At 40.2% G+C, this 17,512-nt stretch overlaps 1 protein-coding gene across 1 annotated transcript in view; it reads right to left on the minus strand.

Annotated features, from left to right (window-relative positions):
* POC1B (POC1 centriolar protein B) overlaps positions 1 to 17,512 on the minus strand; it is a 99,650-nt gene that overhangs the window by 55,011 nt on the left and 27,127 nt on the right. Inside the window, exons 3-4 of the mRNA XM_049783727.1 lie at positions 16,425 to 16,596; positions 11,502 to 11,681 (exon numbers count right to left, since the gene is read on the minus strand). Of these exons, the coding sequence (XP_049639684.1) occupies positions 11,502 to 11,681; positions 16,425 to 16,596 (352 nt within the window). The remainder of the gene's footprint in view (positions 1 to 11,501; positions 11,682 to 16,424; positions 16,597 to 17,512) is intronic.

Here is a 17,512-nt window from a genome sequence, read left to right on the forward strand (position 1 = left end):
ACTGTTGGTGGGAATGCTGCCTGGTCCAACCCCTATCGAAAACAGTATGAAGGGGTCTCACTAAATTCAAAATTAAGCTGCCATATGACTCAGAAATCCCTCTTTTGAATATCTATACCCAGGACAGAAAAAAATTGATCCAAAAGGATGTATGCATATTGCTATTTATTGCAGCACTCAGTACAATAGCTAAGACTTGGAATGATACAATCAACATGGATGGAACTAGAAGATATTAAGCTAAATGAAGTAAGCCAGAAAAAGAAGGATAAATACAGGATATCACTTATATACAGTATTTAGAATAACTCCATAAGAAACACAATGGTCTAAATGGTAGATACTCTGAACACAGTTGGCCCAGAGTATAGTGAGGAAAAGGAAAGTAACTGTGTGGAAAAGGAAAAACACAAGCTTATATTCTCTTCTATACTTCAAAGAGACTTACATAAGGCTGGAGCGGTAGTATAGCGGCAGGGCATTTGCCTCACACACAGCCAACCTGGGATAGACCAGGGTTTGATCCCTGGCATCCTGTATGGTTCCCGAGCCTGCCAGGAGTGATATCTGAGTGCAGGGCCAGGTGCTGCCAGGTATGGCCCAAAGACCAAAAAAAAACCAAAAACCAAAACACAAAGACTTACAACAACAAATACAGTTGTTTAGATTAAGCAGATGTTCAAGCAACTGCTATTTACAGATGTTTCTAATAATGTTCTAATGCTTTCATCTACAGAAGCAGGTGAAGAATGCATTTGAAAGCCAGGGACTCCAGTTACAGTGCTCACTATAAAATGTTTTAGTCTCTTAATTTACTCTGACTATAATAATTATTTAATCTTTTGGGGGGGCACACCTAATGATACACAGGAGTTACTCCTGGCTATGTTCTCAGAAATTGCTCCTGGCTTGGGGACCATATAGGACACCTGGGTATCATAAAGCAGTCTGTCCTGAGTCAGTCACGTGCAAGGCAAACACCCTACTGCTGCACCATTGCTCCAGCCCCTACTTATTTAATCTTTTTGTTCACAGTGGTTCTTGGAAAATTAGGTTGGTCCCATAGTTTCGTACTGCAATTCTATATTAGACTCAAAATACAGTGCTCATTAAGATAGTATTTTGACAAATATTCTAATCTATTCATTTTCCATTTGATTATGTCTGCTAATATGATCTAATGCTTATAATGTCCACCGATACCACTGTAATAGGCAACTGCATGCCATAGACTTTTGCTACAGTACTCATTCACTGATTATGTTTTTGGAATTTTCAATTAAAGCTAGTTTACTGTTATGTCATAATGTCCATGATTTCAGTTTGCATTCAGGAAAGACATCTGGATGCTTAAAACCAACTAGATTATACCTTATGGTGTAGACTCCCCTTTTGCAGTGTCCATTACCATATTGTTGAGTATTCTAGACTTGAAAATTATGATTGCTTAAAGAATGCTCTATGCACAATCTAACCCAGGAAGCCTTTGTTCAGTAAATTTGACCCTCACCAATGATTTGTAGGAAATGAAAAATTTTTCCATCTAACTTCCTAGCTTTATATTTTTTAAGTGTTCTGACCCTTTCCACCTGGGTCAGTTTTCAACTGCAACCTATGGATCAATCAATCTTTATTGTCTATGTGTATACACAGTGTTTGTGTTGGCCATCTCTATGTCTCTCTAATTTCCATCTGTAATGGACATAATGTCTGTCTCTGTTGTATAACATAGTCCTTACTCTATTATATATAACCCTTCCTTTCCCCCTCCCCTGTTTACCACTTTACAAATTCTTTTCTGTTCTTTCACTCTCTCACCCCAATCTGTTATTTCCCCCTATTTAACCCTTTTATCCTCAGTTCTGAACTTCTCAGGAACTGGAATGTTCCCCCCACCCCAATCAGCTGCCAAACAGCTCCCAAAGCAAAAAAGACAGTCTCCTAGCCTGTCTTGCCTCTGCCTAGAGAGAAGCTGTCACTGCTGCTGATTTGCTCTCTGTAGCCTCTTGCCTCCCACCTCCCTTCACTGTGGACTGTTGCTTGCTACTTGATTTGGCTTTTGAGAGACACTCAAGAACATGGACATGCTCTGTGATTGCTGTGAGCCATTTTTCAGACACCATAACACCATGTCACAGGCGGAAGCTGTAATTTTATCCACCCCAGACTATTTCAAAAGACTTCAAGGGGATATGTATATTTATTTTGTATGCTTCTTTAGATGTATTTCCGTAATAGGTATAATTCTTAGTGTCTATTTCCATATGTAGAGTACCTATGTACCTGCTTTTGTGCAGGAAAACCCAGCTGGCACCAAGCAGGCAGCAGGCACTGAGCAAATGCCAGGTGTGGTCCAAGGACAAAAGCTAAAGGAAACTTTCCTCTTTTTCATTTTTTGGTAGCAGAGATTGAACTTAGAGCAGGTCCATGTAAATAAAATATAAACAAAAAACAACCAGATGTTGCAGTTAGTCCTATCCTACTTTACAGACGAATAAATCAAGGCACAGAAAGGCTCAGGAAATGAAAGGTATATCCAGGTCAATGGAAGGGGAACCAGGATGCCAGCTGCACAACCAAACCTCAGTGACTCCATTTCAGACACTGCCAGAAGGAAGCCAGATTTGGTCTACTGACCTAGTTACTTACAGCCCAGCTTCTTAAACAGCCCCATATGGGGCTATGCAACTGAATCTGAGGGAAATAAAACTTCTGTTTTGAATGGTTATGGTCTATTTCTGGTAAATCTTTGATTTGTATATTTTATGTACCAAGGTCATGTAGAAGTTTCTCAGGTGAAATGGAGCCTTAAGTGCAAAAAAAGTATAAGAATTTTGGGGCTGGAGCTATAATAGCAGAGTGGGTAGGACGTTTGACTTACATGTGGCCGACCCAGGTTCAATCTCACATGTTCCCATATAGCATCCCACATAGTCCCCTGAGCCTGCCAGGAGTGATTTCTGAGTGCAGAGCCAGGAGTAACTCCTGACAGCCACCAGGTGTGGCCCCCAAAAACTAAACAAACAACCACAAAAAAATGTGTAAGAACTTTGATTTAGTATACAGCAAGTTTTGTGTTCTCAGAAAGTTTTAACGTGACATGAAACTGTGATGCAATATTTCTGGAAGGCTTTCCAGCAAGCTCTGCTGGAAAATACACAGGTGAAACACCACACGCTCTTTTCATAGAAATATAAATGTGACCAGTCACATCTCTGAGGAAGATGAAGGTTTGCTGACTAATTCACTCACTTAATTATATCTGTCAATATGAGGCACTGTGCAGCCTTGAATAGAAGGATACAGGGCTGACACGTCTGTTGAGGTTTCTGGATTCAGATAGCTCTCACTGAGGTGAGGCTGTGCATGTCTGGAGAGAACTTCCCTCCAGAAGAAATTGGGGACATATAAATTGGGAAGTCAGGAAAGTGGAGAGTGGAAAGAGAAACTAAAAATAAAAGGTTAATATCAGGTGGAGAGAAGGTTTCTGCCTCTATTTTAATATTAAAAAAGCCCTCAGAGTTGAGGTCTTTCCCCCTTCTCGTGGACACTACATAATAATCCGTGTTTATGTTTTCAGTATCTGAGACCTTTCTTTTTCTCTGTAGAGGAACTGAAAGCGAAACCAGTGACTTGTGCTACCTCCCTTCTCCTCCTTCTCTGTTTTTATATTTTATTTATATTTCATATTATATAAAATTATATATTAAAATATCGTATTGATAATATATATTAATATTATATAAATTATATGTTAAAATATATTTTATAGTATATAAATTATATAAAATATATAAGATATAAAATATACATTTATGCTTTAAATTTTTTAAAGAATTAGATGCATGACATTCTGGACAAGACTTTTTTTTTGCTGAAAGAAGATATGGTATGCATGTTGGTCCTTCAGTAACAATAATGCAAACCACAGTGTCTAAGGAAAAAAAAAAGGAAGAGAGAGAGAGAGAGAGAGAGAGAGAGAGAGAGAGAGAGAGAGAGAGAGAGAGAGAGAGAGAGAGAGAGAGAGAGAGAGAGAGAGAGAGAGAGAGAGAGAGAGAGAGAGAGAGAGAGAGAGAGAGAGAGAGAACATTTGACCCAAGAAGCAGGCGGGGGAAGGTTGGGAGGGAAACTTGGAGCACTGGTAGCAGGAAATGTACACTGGTGAAGGGTGTTGGACATTGTATAAATGAAACTAAATTATAAACAACTTTGTAACTGTTAAAAAAAAAACCCAGCTCTATTATAAATAACCTTTTAACCATGGTGTTTAAATAAAGTAATTTAAAAATAAAATAAAAGTAAAAAAATTAGGGCCCGGAGAGATAGCACAGCAGCGTTTGCCTTGCAAGCAACCGATCCAGGACCAAAGGTGGTTGGTTCGAATCCCGGTGTCCCATATGGTCCCCTGTGCCTGCCAGGAGCTGTTTCTGAGCAGACAGCCAGGAGTAACCCCTGAGCACCGCCGGGTGTGGCCCAAAAACCAAAAAAAAAGTAAAAAAATTAGATACATTAACCGTAGTTCAGCATCTGTGAAATAGATTTCTCTTTGGCCTGACTGGCATTATCTAAGAATAGTCTAGCCCTTTCTCTAGCCAGGGCTCAAGCAACATCTAACTGGGGTGTTTTTTATGCTAAGAAGAAAACATTTTTACTGAGACATTAATGAAGTCCTCTCAGATTCAGTGTTAATCACCCATCTTTTAAAAATTCTGGAGTTTGGCACTGAGATGAGTGTTACATGAGTTAATGGTGACTAATGGGTCAGCAGACGGAGCCAGTGAGGTAAGAGTTTGTGAAGTTTACACAGTAACTACTACCGGTAGACATTTGTGAGAATGAGGCAATTCTTGAACTTCTCTCTAGACAAACGGATTTCCATGTTTTAAAGAGCCCAATTTGTCTAATAGGAACCCCTTTACTAGGAACCTAAAGAATGCCTGAAACTTGAGTTAAATGGAATATTTCCTGCATATGACATGCAGTTACTGAGAATAACTGGCATACAGTTTTGAGAGTCAAAAGGGCCTGTGAACAATGGGAAATTTTCAAGTGCTATTACAAGAGATCAGAATTTCCCATTGATTATTTTTTACAATGTAGAATGAATATTCTTTGAAAACATATTTCTGGCCCTAAAACCACAGCAGGCATTATTCACATCTCTTAAGAAACAAATCATGAGTCAGAGGCACTTCATTAAAAACACAGGTTACCATGGGGGGTTGGGGCAAGAAAAAGCAGTGGAAAGTGCGAGTGGCCAGACACTGAGCACACACAGTCCAGATCAGCAACATCTTGGAAAATACAACTCCTGGTGCTGTATATTTATTTATATGATGAAGGAACCTGGGTCACTTTCAAACTAAAAGTTTGTTTCAACACCAAACTCTTCACTAGTGTCTACTTCCATCCACCACTGTCTCAGCTATCCCTCCACATCCAACCCCTCCAGCCACACTTTCACACGATCCCCAATCCCCAATCCAATTCCCCACTCTGGTAAACTCAGTTTTGTAAACCAATTCTCAATATCTACTGCCTTTAGGTATTTATTATTTCCTATTTTCCTTTATATCACACATACAAGAGAGATCACTGTCTCTCTCCTTTTGACTGACTTCTCTCAGCGTGGGACTCTCCAGATCCACTCATATAGAGGCAAACTGCATAATTTAATCTTTTATTATATAGTCAAATAATATGTAATTGTAATTGGGTCTATGTACCAGTCTCTTTCCCCATACATATGTTCTTGAGTACTTGAGTTTATGCTAATATATTTTAGAATAATGGATGTTTCCTAATAGAGAACATACCTGAAAATATTTAAGACTCAAGGTCAGATAATGATACGTCTAGAGATCACAGATCTACAGTTCTTCTTACATATTAGAAGTTCCCTCTTTATGCCACATGGACTTATTTGGGCCCCAGAAATAACCCCAAAGTAGGTAGAGGGAAGATAGACAGAATCCTAATTATTCAGTGCATGGCAGACATTTAAAGTTTAATAATTAAAATAAAAGAAGAAGGGCTGGAGAGATAGCATGGAGGTAAGGCATATGCCTTGCATGTAGAAGGTTGGTGGTTTGAATCCCGGCATCTCATATCCCTGAGCCTGCCAGGAGCGATTTCTGAGCATAGAGCCAGGAATAACCCCTTAGTGCTGCTGGGTATGACCCAAAAACCAAATAAATAAATAAGAAATTTTTTTTTAAATTCTTTTGATTTATATTCACTTAGCTACATTGTCCATTTATACACAAGGAGGAAGAACAGTATCATTTGGATCTATTTGTTCTATTTAGCAGTATAACTAATCTATAATTTTTGTAAATAACATGTTATGAAGCTACAACTTTGTATATTTTTCTAAATAGAAATCCATAATATAAAATAATCCACCCAGTTTCCCACTGTTTGGAAATACCATCTTTGTTATAAAACATGTGGGGTTGGAGTGACAGCACAGTGGGTAAGGTGTTTGCTTTGCATGCAGCTGATCCTGGTTCGATATCTGACAACCCATGTTACCCCCCCCCCCCCAAGCCTGCCTGGAGTAATTCCTGAGTGTAGAGTCAGGAGTAACTCCTGAGCATCACTGGGTGTGGCCTAAAACCCAAAACAAAACAAAAACATATACAGAGAGAGCTGTACTTAGGCTATGACCTATTTTATTAATCCTGCATCATTAACATGATCTTTTAATTCCTATAGCTTTACACTAATATTTTGTAAACCTGTTGGACAAGTTTCTACTGACTTTTTTTGAGTGATCATCATTCTCATTCTCATTAATTACTATTAATTTTGTCATTGTTGCAATGGCTGATTGTAGTGAAAGCCCCATACCCCAATTCTAGGGGGATTTGGGGATTTGGAAATGTGGGTCTGGAAGCAACACTGAGATAGAAAACAATCCACACAGGTTAGGGAGATAAAACTGGTTCAGGAACTTCTGCCACAAGCCATCTGCAAGCAGGTAAAAGGGTACTGGCAGGCAGATAGGCTAGCTATGGAGTCAAACGGGAAGCATCTCTCTGATCTGAGGTATTTATTAGGAAGATAGGACCACTCCCATGGGTGGAGAACAGGGACGGTTAGGGGGCCAATCCAGAGGTTCTTCCCACTCAAGTGGGACAAGCACATCCAAAGAAGAAATATCCTGATTAGAATAAGAACTGCTTACTCCAACAACTGGTGGTCCCATACTCTTGATTGTGATGCCTGCACACTTATTCTTCCACTTGTTTCAGTTGTGTTGCTAATACACATCTTGACTACAGTGCTGCTTTCCAAAGGTGACAACACTCACAAACAGATTCACCTTAGAAAATCACATGCTCAACACTCACACACTCAAAAGCAGAGCAAATGAGATTGCCCTGGAGCATGTGGACCATGCTAGAGAGAGAGCTTGGAACCTTAGCAGCACCAGATACATAAGGCATCACTCCTTTTACTGAGCTCTCCTTGGGCCCCATTCTCAGTTATCTCCACATGTTTTTCATCTATATAAATTTTGATACTGGTTTTTCAGACACTAGTAAATTCCTTGGAAGAATTTCTAGAAATGGGAAGAATATTTTAGTTAGAATTTGTCTTAATATCCTACCAAAAACAATCACACAACTGGGCAAAATATATGAAGAGACTTTCTTAGGCACAGGGAAAGAGAAAGCAGGAGGTTATGACTCCTGAGAGAAAACGAATGCTATGAAGACCAAATCCAAACCAGATTTCTCCTAAGGAGGGTTGTCTACACTATAGCCCAGGAGTGTAGAGCCCAAGGAGACTATTGTAGTCTCATTTGGCAGAGGTGAGAGGCAAAGCTCAAAATTATTAAAAGGCTAAAACTGTGAGGACATGGTACCAAAAAAAAAAAAAAAAAAGCTTCTGAAGAGTTCTTTGAGCCTCTGGTCAAATACAAAGCTGCTTATTCACAGGGCAACAAAACTTGGCAACAACAAGTTGTAACGGAACTGCCAGGAGACCAAGTTGAACAAAGGTCACTAAGGTTACACTGTACCAAGAGATGCTCAAGTTCTGTGCAGAGTTTGGTGACTACTACAAGCACTCAGCTGAATACTAATACCATAGTCTGGGAGTAAAGGCTACTACCATTTACCTGAAAAGTCTAAATCCAAGTCACAATAAAATCTAAACAGGCCAGCAGAAAAGTAATAATAAAGTTGATCACTGAATGATCACTGAATGGTCCACTTAATGAGATTTTTTTTTCTATCCATAGATTCTACATTCCCAGATTAAACCAACCCCAGACATCAGTTGATCCAACACTTGATTGCAGAACACACCTATGTAGATAACAGACTATATTATAAGTGGATTTTTACTACACAGATGCACATTCCCTGAACCTTCAAGCTACTCAAGGGTCAATAGTACTTATTATGTCAAAATTAAACACTTTTAAGAAAATGATAGAATAACCCAAATGCTCAAACATTTAACACTATTTAGATACACAATCACAAAAAAAGAAAAACAAAAACCTCCAAAAATCTCCACATTTTTTATTTGAGCATGACATGATATGCCCTATTTGACAAGACTGTCTTATCAGAAGATAGTAATTCTGGGGGCTGAGCAATAGCACAGAATGGACCCAGGTTTGAGCCCCGGCATCTCATATGGTCCCTGAGCAATGCCAGAAACAATTTCTGAGCACAGAGCCAGGAATAACCTCTGAGCACCACTGGGTGTGGCTCAAAAAAACAAAAAGGAAAAGAGAAGATAACAATTCTGATTCAAAAAGTTATTATGCCCAAGGACAGAAGGAAAAACCTGGGTGAAATGAAACAAGTAGGAAATCTCATTAGAGAAGTGGATGTGGATACATTTACCCATCTGGGGAGCCTGGAGCTTGCAGGGATAAAAGCAGCAGAGAGGTCATGGTAAATGAAGTAAGTTAGAAGAAAAACACAGGATGATGGCATTTATCTCAATAAATTGCATCAATAGTAAGTAATCAAAGCATATGTAAATTTGGAGTCACAGAAGAAGACAAAGAAGTAGGGCAGAAAAATCTATCAAGAAAAGAAAAAAAATTTCCAAATATGTAAAATATCAACTGGTCAACCACAAAAATACCAAAATTACACCTAGGTACAGGATGGTCAAATTGCAAAAAGCAAAATATTATGAAAATAATCTTAGAAAAAGCAGTTTGGGGTTGGAGTTATAGTACAGTTAGTAGGGTATAACCCTTATACATACAACCAACAGGATTTGATCTTAGCATCCCATAGGTCTTTCAAGCCCACCAGGAATGATTCCTGAGTGCAGAGTTAGGAGTAACTCCTGAGCACTGCAAGTGTGGCAGAAAAAAAAAAAAACCAAAAACAAACTACATTTACATAAAGAATATAAAAATGACAGCTGCTTAAACAGGAAAAAATCAGAAAACAATAGAATAACAGCTACAAAGTGATAAGAGAAGTATTACTCCCTACAAACAGAATGCTATAGCTCAGCAAAATTATCCTTTAAAAGGGATCAACAAGGGCTGGAGTGATAGCACAGCAGTAGGGAATTTGCCTCGCACGCTGCCAACCCTTGTCAACCCAGGATGGACCTGGGTTCGATCTCCGGCATCCCATATGATCCTTTGAGCCCGCCAGGATCAATTTCTGAGCACAGAGCCAAAAGTAACCCCTAAAATGCTGCCGAGTGTGGCCCAAAACTAAAAGTAAAGTAAAATAAAAGGGATCAACAAAAGCTGAGAGAATTCATTAGGTTGAATGGAAATGATACAACATGTAAACTTATATTTAAAAAGAAAGAGGAGAAAGAAGAAAGATAGGAAGGAAGAAAAAAGAAAGAGAAAGAAAAAAAAGGAAGAATGAATGAAAAGAAACAAGTGACAGAAATTTTTTATGTTCTTTTTTTTTGGTTTTTGGGTCACACCCGGCAGCGCTCAGGGGTTACTCCTGGCTCCATGCTCAGAAATCACTCCTCGAAGGCTCGGGGGACCATATGGGATGCTGGGATTCAAACCACCGACCTTCTGCATGCAAGGCAAATGCCTTACCTCCATGATAACTCTCTGGCCCCATTTTGTTCTTCTTTTTTTTTTTTTTTTAAAAGAAATGTTTGCTTAAAGTATTATGGACTTAAATGATATGTAGAAGTAAAACTGTCAAGAAATGGAGGCCGGAGCAATAGCACACTGGGTAGGGAGTTTGCCTTGTACGTGACTAACCTGGGTTTAATCCCTAGCATCACATGTGGTCCCTCAAGCCTGCCACGAGTGATTTCTGAGTGCAGACTCAGGACTAACTCCCTAGTGTTGGTGGTTATGGCAAAAAAAAAAAGTGTGTGTGTGTGTGTGTGTGTGTGTGTGTGTGTGTGTGTGTGTGTGTGTGTGTGTGTCTAAGTTCTAACATTGCAAAGATGGATCCTAATCAACAGCATACTGTGACATTATGTATACACATAATCATTTCTCAACTGGAAATTATACGGCCCCTCTGTGGGCCTCTCCAGGATATTTCAAGGAGGTCATGAGTAAAAATCAAATGAGTATGTGTGGGGTGGGGAGGTTAATGGCCAGAACTAGGGAACCAACCAATAAAATGGGGATTCACAGGAAGGAAACAATGTTGGAAGAGAGCTACCATGGAAAAAAACCTCTTAAGAAACCTTTCTTAAGAGACAACCATTTATCAAACAAATGAGAAGAGAGAAAAGTTAAAGTCCTGATATCACCAGGACTTTCTTGGTGTGAGTGCAGGCAGCCCCCACTTTCTTGTACTTTTAGAAGACTTGGTATTTGAAAACATGCCCCACAAAAACTGCTGTAAGGGCAACAGTACTTGAAATTCCTGGACCACACAGCTGCAAAACTTCATTTTTCTTTAATACTTTTATTATCATAAGAACACACCAATTTAGATGCCAAAGTGTATCTGAAGTAACATAATGTTGAAGGGGGGGGGCATTGGTGTTGGGTCATATATTGTACTGGTGAAGGGAGGGTGTTCTGTTTATGAGTGAAACCCAACTACAACCAGGCTTGTAATCATGGTGTTTAAATAAAGATTAAATAAAAAAAGAAAGAAACAAATGAAGTAACAAAATAGTCAGCTAATAACAAGAGCGTACTCATACCTTCTGACAATGATTTAATAACCTCATTGCTAGACACAATGATTTTCACAGATTTGCTTGTCACTGTAATTCTTGTTTTCTCTTCTCTTCTCTTGCCCTTTTTAAAATCCCTTTCTATTTCTTTTTTTAAATAGTTTGCTCCACTTATCTGGAAACAAATGTATGACAATAAACTCTGTCAACTATGTGATAAACGCTCCTTAAATAAAGTAAACTGAATTAAAAACAAAAATAAATACTCCAGAGCTTGGGAAATAGCTCAAGCCACAAAATAAAGATTTGCTGAGTAACTCAAGAAATTTGCTCCCAGTCCATTGGGGATGGGGGGTGGGGATGTGTCTTGGATCTGGTACTGAGACTTGCCTTACCTAGCACAGCGTACCCAGTGAGTGTGTCGGTACAAAGAGTAGATGAAGCGCTGGCGAAACATGTTCCATACTTTGATGGATTTGTCATCAGAGGCTGTAGCTAGAAATTGGCCATCAGCTGAAAAGTCCACGCTGCGTACGGGAGCTGTGTGAGCTTTAAATTCAGATGATTTCCCTTTCCTGAAAAGAAATAAGAGTTTCATACTTGTGACTCATTTTAGAATAATCAAGAGCTAACCAGTAACAATACAGTTTTCAATGAGATTTGGGATTATAAAGACACAACCCACATTGAACATGAAAGAATCTGGTAATTGGGGCCGGAGAGGTGGCACAGCAGTAGGGCGCTTGCCTTGCATGCATCTGACCCAGGACGGACTGCAGTTCGATCCTCTGGCATTCCATATGGTCTCCCAAGCCAGGAGCTATTTCTGAGTGCATAGCCAGGAGTAACCCCTGAGAGTCACCAGCTGTGCACCGCCCCCCCAAAAAAAAGAATCTAGTAGTCACTTTCCTAAAAGCATGTGCTACTCAGTTTTCAGTAAAAACTGGACAATCAATTCTGTACAGTCTAGTTCCTGCTATCCCTTCTAGGTACAATGAGGTACCATTTAAATAAATGAAAACTAGGGGCCAGAGTTAAAGTAGAGCAGGCAGAAAAGGCCCAAATTCCACCTCCTAATAGTTTTCATATCCTTACCTCTTTTCATCTCAGCTATACTTGCATTAAGACAGATTTTAGTGCAAATTTCTGCAAAAAAAAAACCCTTCACAGATCTCCCACTCCCATCTTCCGTCCACCATTTATAAGTTGCTTCTTATCTTCATCACCAGTTAACAGGAAAAACAATGCAGACTCTTGGAAGGCCTTCAGCCTTCACTGGGCTCTACTTTACAAAGTTCGACCCTCTTGCATGTAGAAGGATGGTGGTTCAAATCCCATATGGTTTCCTGAGCCTGCCAGGAGCAAGTAACCCCTGAACACTGCTGGGTGTGACCCAAAAAACAAACTAAACTAAACTAAAAAGGTTCAACCCGGGCCCGGAGAGATAGCACAGCGGCGTTTGCCTTGCAAACAGCCGATCCAGGACCAAAGGTGGCTGGTTCGAATCCCGGTGTCCCATATGGTCCCCCGTGCCTGCCAGGAGCTATTTCTGAGCAGACAGCCAGGAGTAACCCCTGAGCACCGACGGGTGTGACCCAAAAACCAAAAAAAAAAAAAAAAAGTTCAACCCACAGAAGCCTTTAAACTGAAATTCTGCTTTTGTACTTACTCGTTTCTCAGACTGGGCTATTTCCCCCACCAGCAACATTTTCTCTTAGCCAACCCAGTCAGGTCTAATTACTCCTAACTGACTTTATCTTTTGATTTTTACCAAATGGTAATGGTTCACCCCAATGAAATACGAATACTTTTTGAGGCAAGAAATGACTTATTAATTGTTGTAAGACCAGTAGCATCTAACATGATGTTAGTCACACAGAAAGTTGTACCAGCTTTTGTTGGATTCTTCTGGGAAAACTGAGAAGCAAAGAATACTTAGAGGTCCTGAGATCCATGCTGGTTTACCCTTCCAGTGGTCTGCACAATGCAAGGGAGACTCCTAAATCTTCTATATACCATGAATAACTGATTTCAGTAAATTATATGCTTATTTGCGATTGTTCAGTAACTATTTCTGTGAAGAGTGAAGGGAAAATTCCATAGTAGCACTCAATACTACAGTCTGACCTGAATTGAAGTGCAAGACCTAGGGGAAAATAGGAAAGAAAAGAAAAGATCTGTCATGATAAGGAAGTCAGGAAACATTATCATCAGAATCTGCCCAGATCTTGAGTTTCACAATTCACACTGTGGACACTCCTCCTACCTCTCCCTAAAAGGCCTCCTCTAACCAATGGCCTGGTCCCCACTACCCTCCTGGCCTTCTCTTTGAAAAGACTCTGCTCACCTGGAGCCTGGTCTGGTCTCCACGGGAACCACAAAGGCAACAGAGAGAGCAATGCTGGGCTTTTCTATTCTAGGCCTCATCTTGCTTCCTATACAGGCTCTATCACACACATATTTGCCTGCCCTTCCTTCATCAAATTCCTTCATCTTCCCACTCTAACAAAATCCAGGAATACCTGGCTTCCATTCTTGCCCCTATTATTCTTTCCACAAATTATAGTTATGTGCTGTCAGGGTCTGTCTGCTATATTTGCCCCCACTTTACCTTATCCTCAAATACTCACTAATTCTCCTTACAGGAATAACAACCTCTCTGGGTCCAAGCTGATGCACTTAATTGGACCAAGAAGTCAGGGCAGGAGTGATACTTTATTGTACGCTGCAAGCCTAGTCTTTTAAAGGTCTGGCAGCTTCTCCATAGGTTCTGCTAGAACCCAGAAGTGATACTGAACATAGTCTTTATTCTGATGAAGAAAAGGGGTCAATGGAAGACCAAGATGTTCCAGTTAAGAGATAGCATCAGGCCTCCAGAGAGTGAGACCAGCCCTGTTGTCAGTTTAATAAAACTGCATGAGTGATGGTGAATACCAAATGGGACAGAAGATTAATCCATTCAACCCACAACACTAGGAAGCATGTCAGTGATTTGGTTCACATAATGATTCACAGCACTGCCTCGCCAACATATTGTTGCCTTACCAGCTGTGACAAACCATGATGGTCCTGGTACCACTGTGACATGACCTAGAGAGAGGATCAGAGCCAACTATTCATAAAGCTGAAATGTGTGTAAACATGCATACCTATATGTATTAACTAACCAGCACATCCACTGCTGGTGAAATTATCTGAGTTTTCAAGCATTTTGGAAAAAATATGAACACATCTCAAAATAAACAATGAAGAAATGAATTTCCATAGAATATAGCAATTCTATTTCTTGGCATCTACTCCAAGACTCCACAGAATTTGTCCAGAAAAGACATTTGAACAGCTGATATGGTTCCATATCAACACAATGAAATAATACTCAGCATAAGAAAAAAATGAATTTATGCCATTTGTTGCTAAGTGGACAAATGTGAAGATCATGCTAAGTGAGGTAAATCAGGAAGAGATGGATGGATATAATAAGATTATAAGAGAAGAATAACAAATAATCAAGGACCAGAGAGCCTTGAAAACTTGTCTACAGAACTTGAGCAGGGCTCGGAGTGAAGGCTGGTATGCAGGTAAACACTCTTGGTGGAAAGTGTTGTGTTTTAACATTGTATATATGAAGCCCTATTGTATTCTAAATCACAGTGCCTAGTATTAAAAATAAACTAAAAGAACTAAAAGAAAAAATTTTCAAAGTCTTATTCTCTGAAGTGCTTATGGAGGGAAATGATGCATGAGGTTTACAAAATGAATTACAGCAAAAGTCAAGCTAAGAATTGAAGGAAGAAGAGATGATGGCAAATTGTCAGTGTAGGGTCAGAGTGATAATACAGCAGCTAGTAGAGGGCTTGTCTTTCACACATTTGACCTGAATTTGATCCCTGGCATCCCATATGGTCCCCACAAAATGGCCAAGAGTAATTCCTGAGTGCAGAGCTAGCAGTAACCTGTGAGAATTGCATGATGTGGCCCACAAACAAACAAACAAAAACAAACCTGTAAGAATGCTAACAACAGGGGCCAGAGAGATAGCATGGAGGTAAGGCATTTGCCTTTCATGCAGAAGGTCATTGGTTCAAATCCCAGCATCCCATATGGTCCTCCGAGCCTGCCAGGAGCGATTTCTGAGCATGGAGCCAGGAGTAACCCTTGAGCGCTGCCGGGTGTGACCCAAAAACCAAAAACCAAAAAAAAAAAAAAGAATGCTAACAACCTTCAAATTTGGACAAGTATAGAAGAGAGAATATTTTTACATGTGCTTTAGATTTATTAAATTATATTAAATATTTTTTATTTATAACTATATTTATATTAAGTATTTTACATGTGCTTCAAATTTATTAAGTTAGTGTTCAGCCTTTTTAAAATCCTAGTTCAAGAATAGATATGCTATTTGCCCAAGTTTCAAAAACATCTTGTGGAGAGATATGTTGTAACAGGATGATATTACACAGTGAAGTGAAAGACACACTTATGTGAGAAATGGTCTTTAATAAGAAAAGTTGGAGCACATTCCTTAATTATATGCTTTGAAAACTAGTTCTTATCCAAGGATTCTGTTATTAGATCAAAAAGTTATTAAGAAATCCTTGAATTAGGGCCAGAAAGATAGCATAACAGGTAGGGCATTTGCCTTGCAAGTGGCCAACCTGGACTGAATCCCTGTCATCCCATATGGTCCCATGAGCCTCTGAGAAGCAAAGCCAGGAATGACCCTTGAGCACTGCTAAATGTGGCCCAAAAAAACAAAAAAAAAAAAAAAGAAAGAAAAACAAAAAAGAAAGGACCCATGAATGAGTGCCAGGATCAACTATAAAATTCTGATTACATCAGCTAATATGTGTCTCTGGAGGCAAACAATCAGATCTTTAAAGGAATCAGATTTATAGTAGCCCCTCAGCCCTGAACTCCTCTTTCTGCAAGTCTATATAATTGTAAACAGAGAGAACTTAGAGTTCAAGCAGTGCGAAAAAGGCATAAAAGGTTAGTTAAACTTCCTTCCTGGGCAACCTACCTTGGCTGTGATGCCAGCTAAGTCTGGAGTGAGGAAACAGCTCATACTTCTGAGAAATACGTGAGGCAGAGCCTGCTTCTGTTTTTTTTTTTTTTTACAGTTTTGTTTGATTTTGGGGTCACCTCAACAGTGCTCAGGGATCACTCTAGGCAGGTCTCTGGGGAACCATAGGCAGTGCCCAGGATTGAACCCAGGTCAGCTACATGCAAGGCAAGCACCCTCCCCACTTTACTACCGTTAAGGCCTTTCTTTCACGTTTCTATACCCACAGCTCCTGGGAGTTTGCTTCTTGTCTTACTTATCGGGAATCCAGAGTCTAACGGTTCTGTCTCGAGAAGCCGAAGCTAGTAAGTTTCCAGCAGGGGAGAACTGCACACTGGTGACCACGTCCTTGTGACCCACATATCTGAAGGCACGAGCTTGTGGCTTGAAATTCCATAGCATGAGAAATGTATCCCAGGATGCAGAGGCTGCCGGGGAAAGGAAGAACAAAGCCAGCATTTGTTAACACAAGAAATGGACAGGGTGGGGATCACTGGGCAGCAGATCGAATGACCGATGCCCAAGTAAGGGAGGCTCAGGAATGTAAGGCGAACTGGGTGACGCCAAGGGATGCTTCCAAGTGAAACTCAAAGCTGGAGCACCAACATGCCAGCATGCTGTGCACTATGTAAACCCAGAAATAAATTGGCCTCTGTTCCATTGGGGCTCTCGATTTTCCTGAAGGTCCACTATAATAGTGGGCCCAAGGCTGGGTCAGGGTTTTTTTTTTGGGGGGGGGGGATCGTTTTTGGACCACACCCAGCAACGCTCAGGAATTACTCCCGAATCTGCACTCAGAAATCATTTCTGGTAGGCTCAGGGGACCATATAGGATGCTGGGGTCCATCTGGGTCTGCTATGTGCAAGGCAAACACCCTAGTGCTATGCTATTCTCCAGCCCAAAGGCTGGCTTAGTTCTACTGACACTTCTAAAGTTTATAGGAAGGTCTCTTAACTCTAGAGTAACAAGGATCAGTGTTTGCCCAAGACAACTGTTTGAGATGTCTTAAAAAAATTGGGGCGGAGGAAGGCAGGACAAAAGCACAGTGGATAAGGCTTTTGTCTTGCATGTGATCCCCGAGCCTGCCAGGAGTAATTTCTGAGCACAGAGCCAAGAGTAACCACACCACTAGGTGTGGCCCCAAACAAAACAAAAATTTATTCACTTGAAAAAAATTAATTGATTTCAGGCACTGTAGTTTACAATATGATTAATGGTATGGTTTCATGCCTAACACAACCCAGCAACTCACCCTCTACCAGAGTTCCCTGATCCCCTCTACCACACCTTCAAGGGCTGCCCCCACTCTGTCCCCCCCTCCCCTACTTCAAGCTAAAGACCAG

Source organism: Suncus etruscus, chromosome 11 (assembly GCF_024139225.1).
Source record: "Suncus etruscus isolate mSunEtr1 chromosome 11, mSunEtr1.pri.cur, whole genome shotgun sequence".
NCBI classification, from domain to species: Eukaryota; Metazoa; Chordata; class Mammalia; order Eulipotyphla; family Soricidae; genus Suncus; species Suncus etruscus.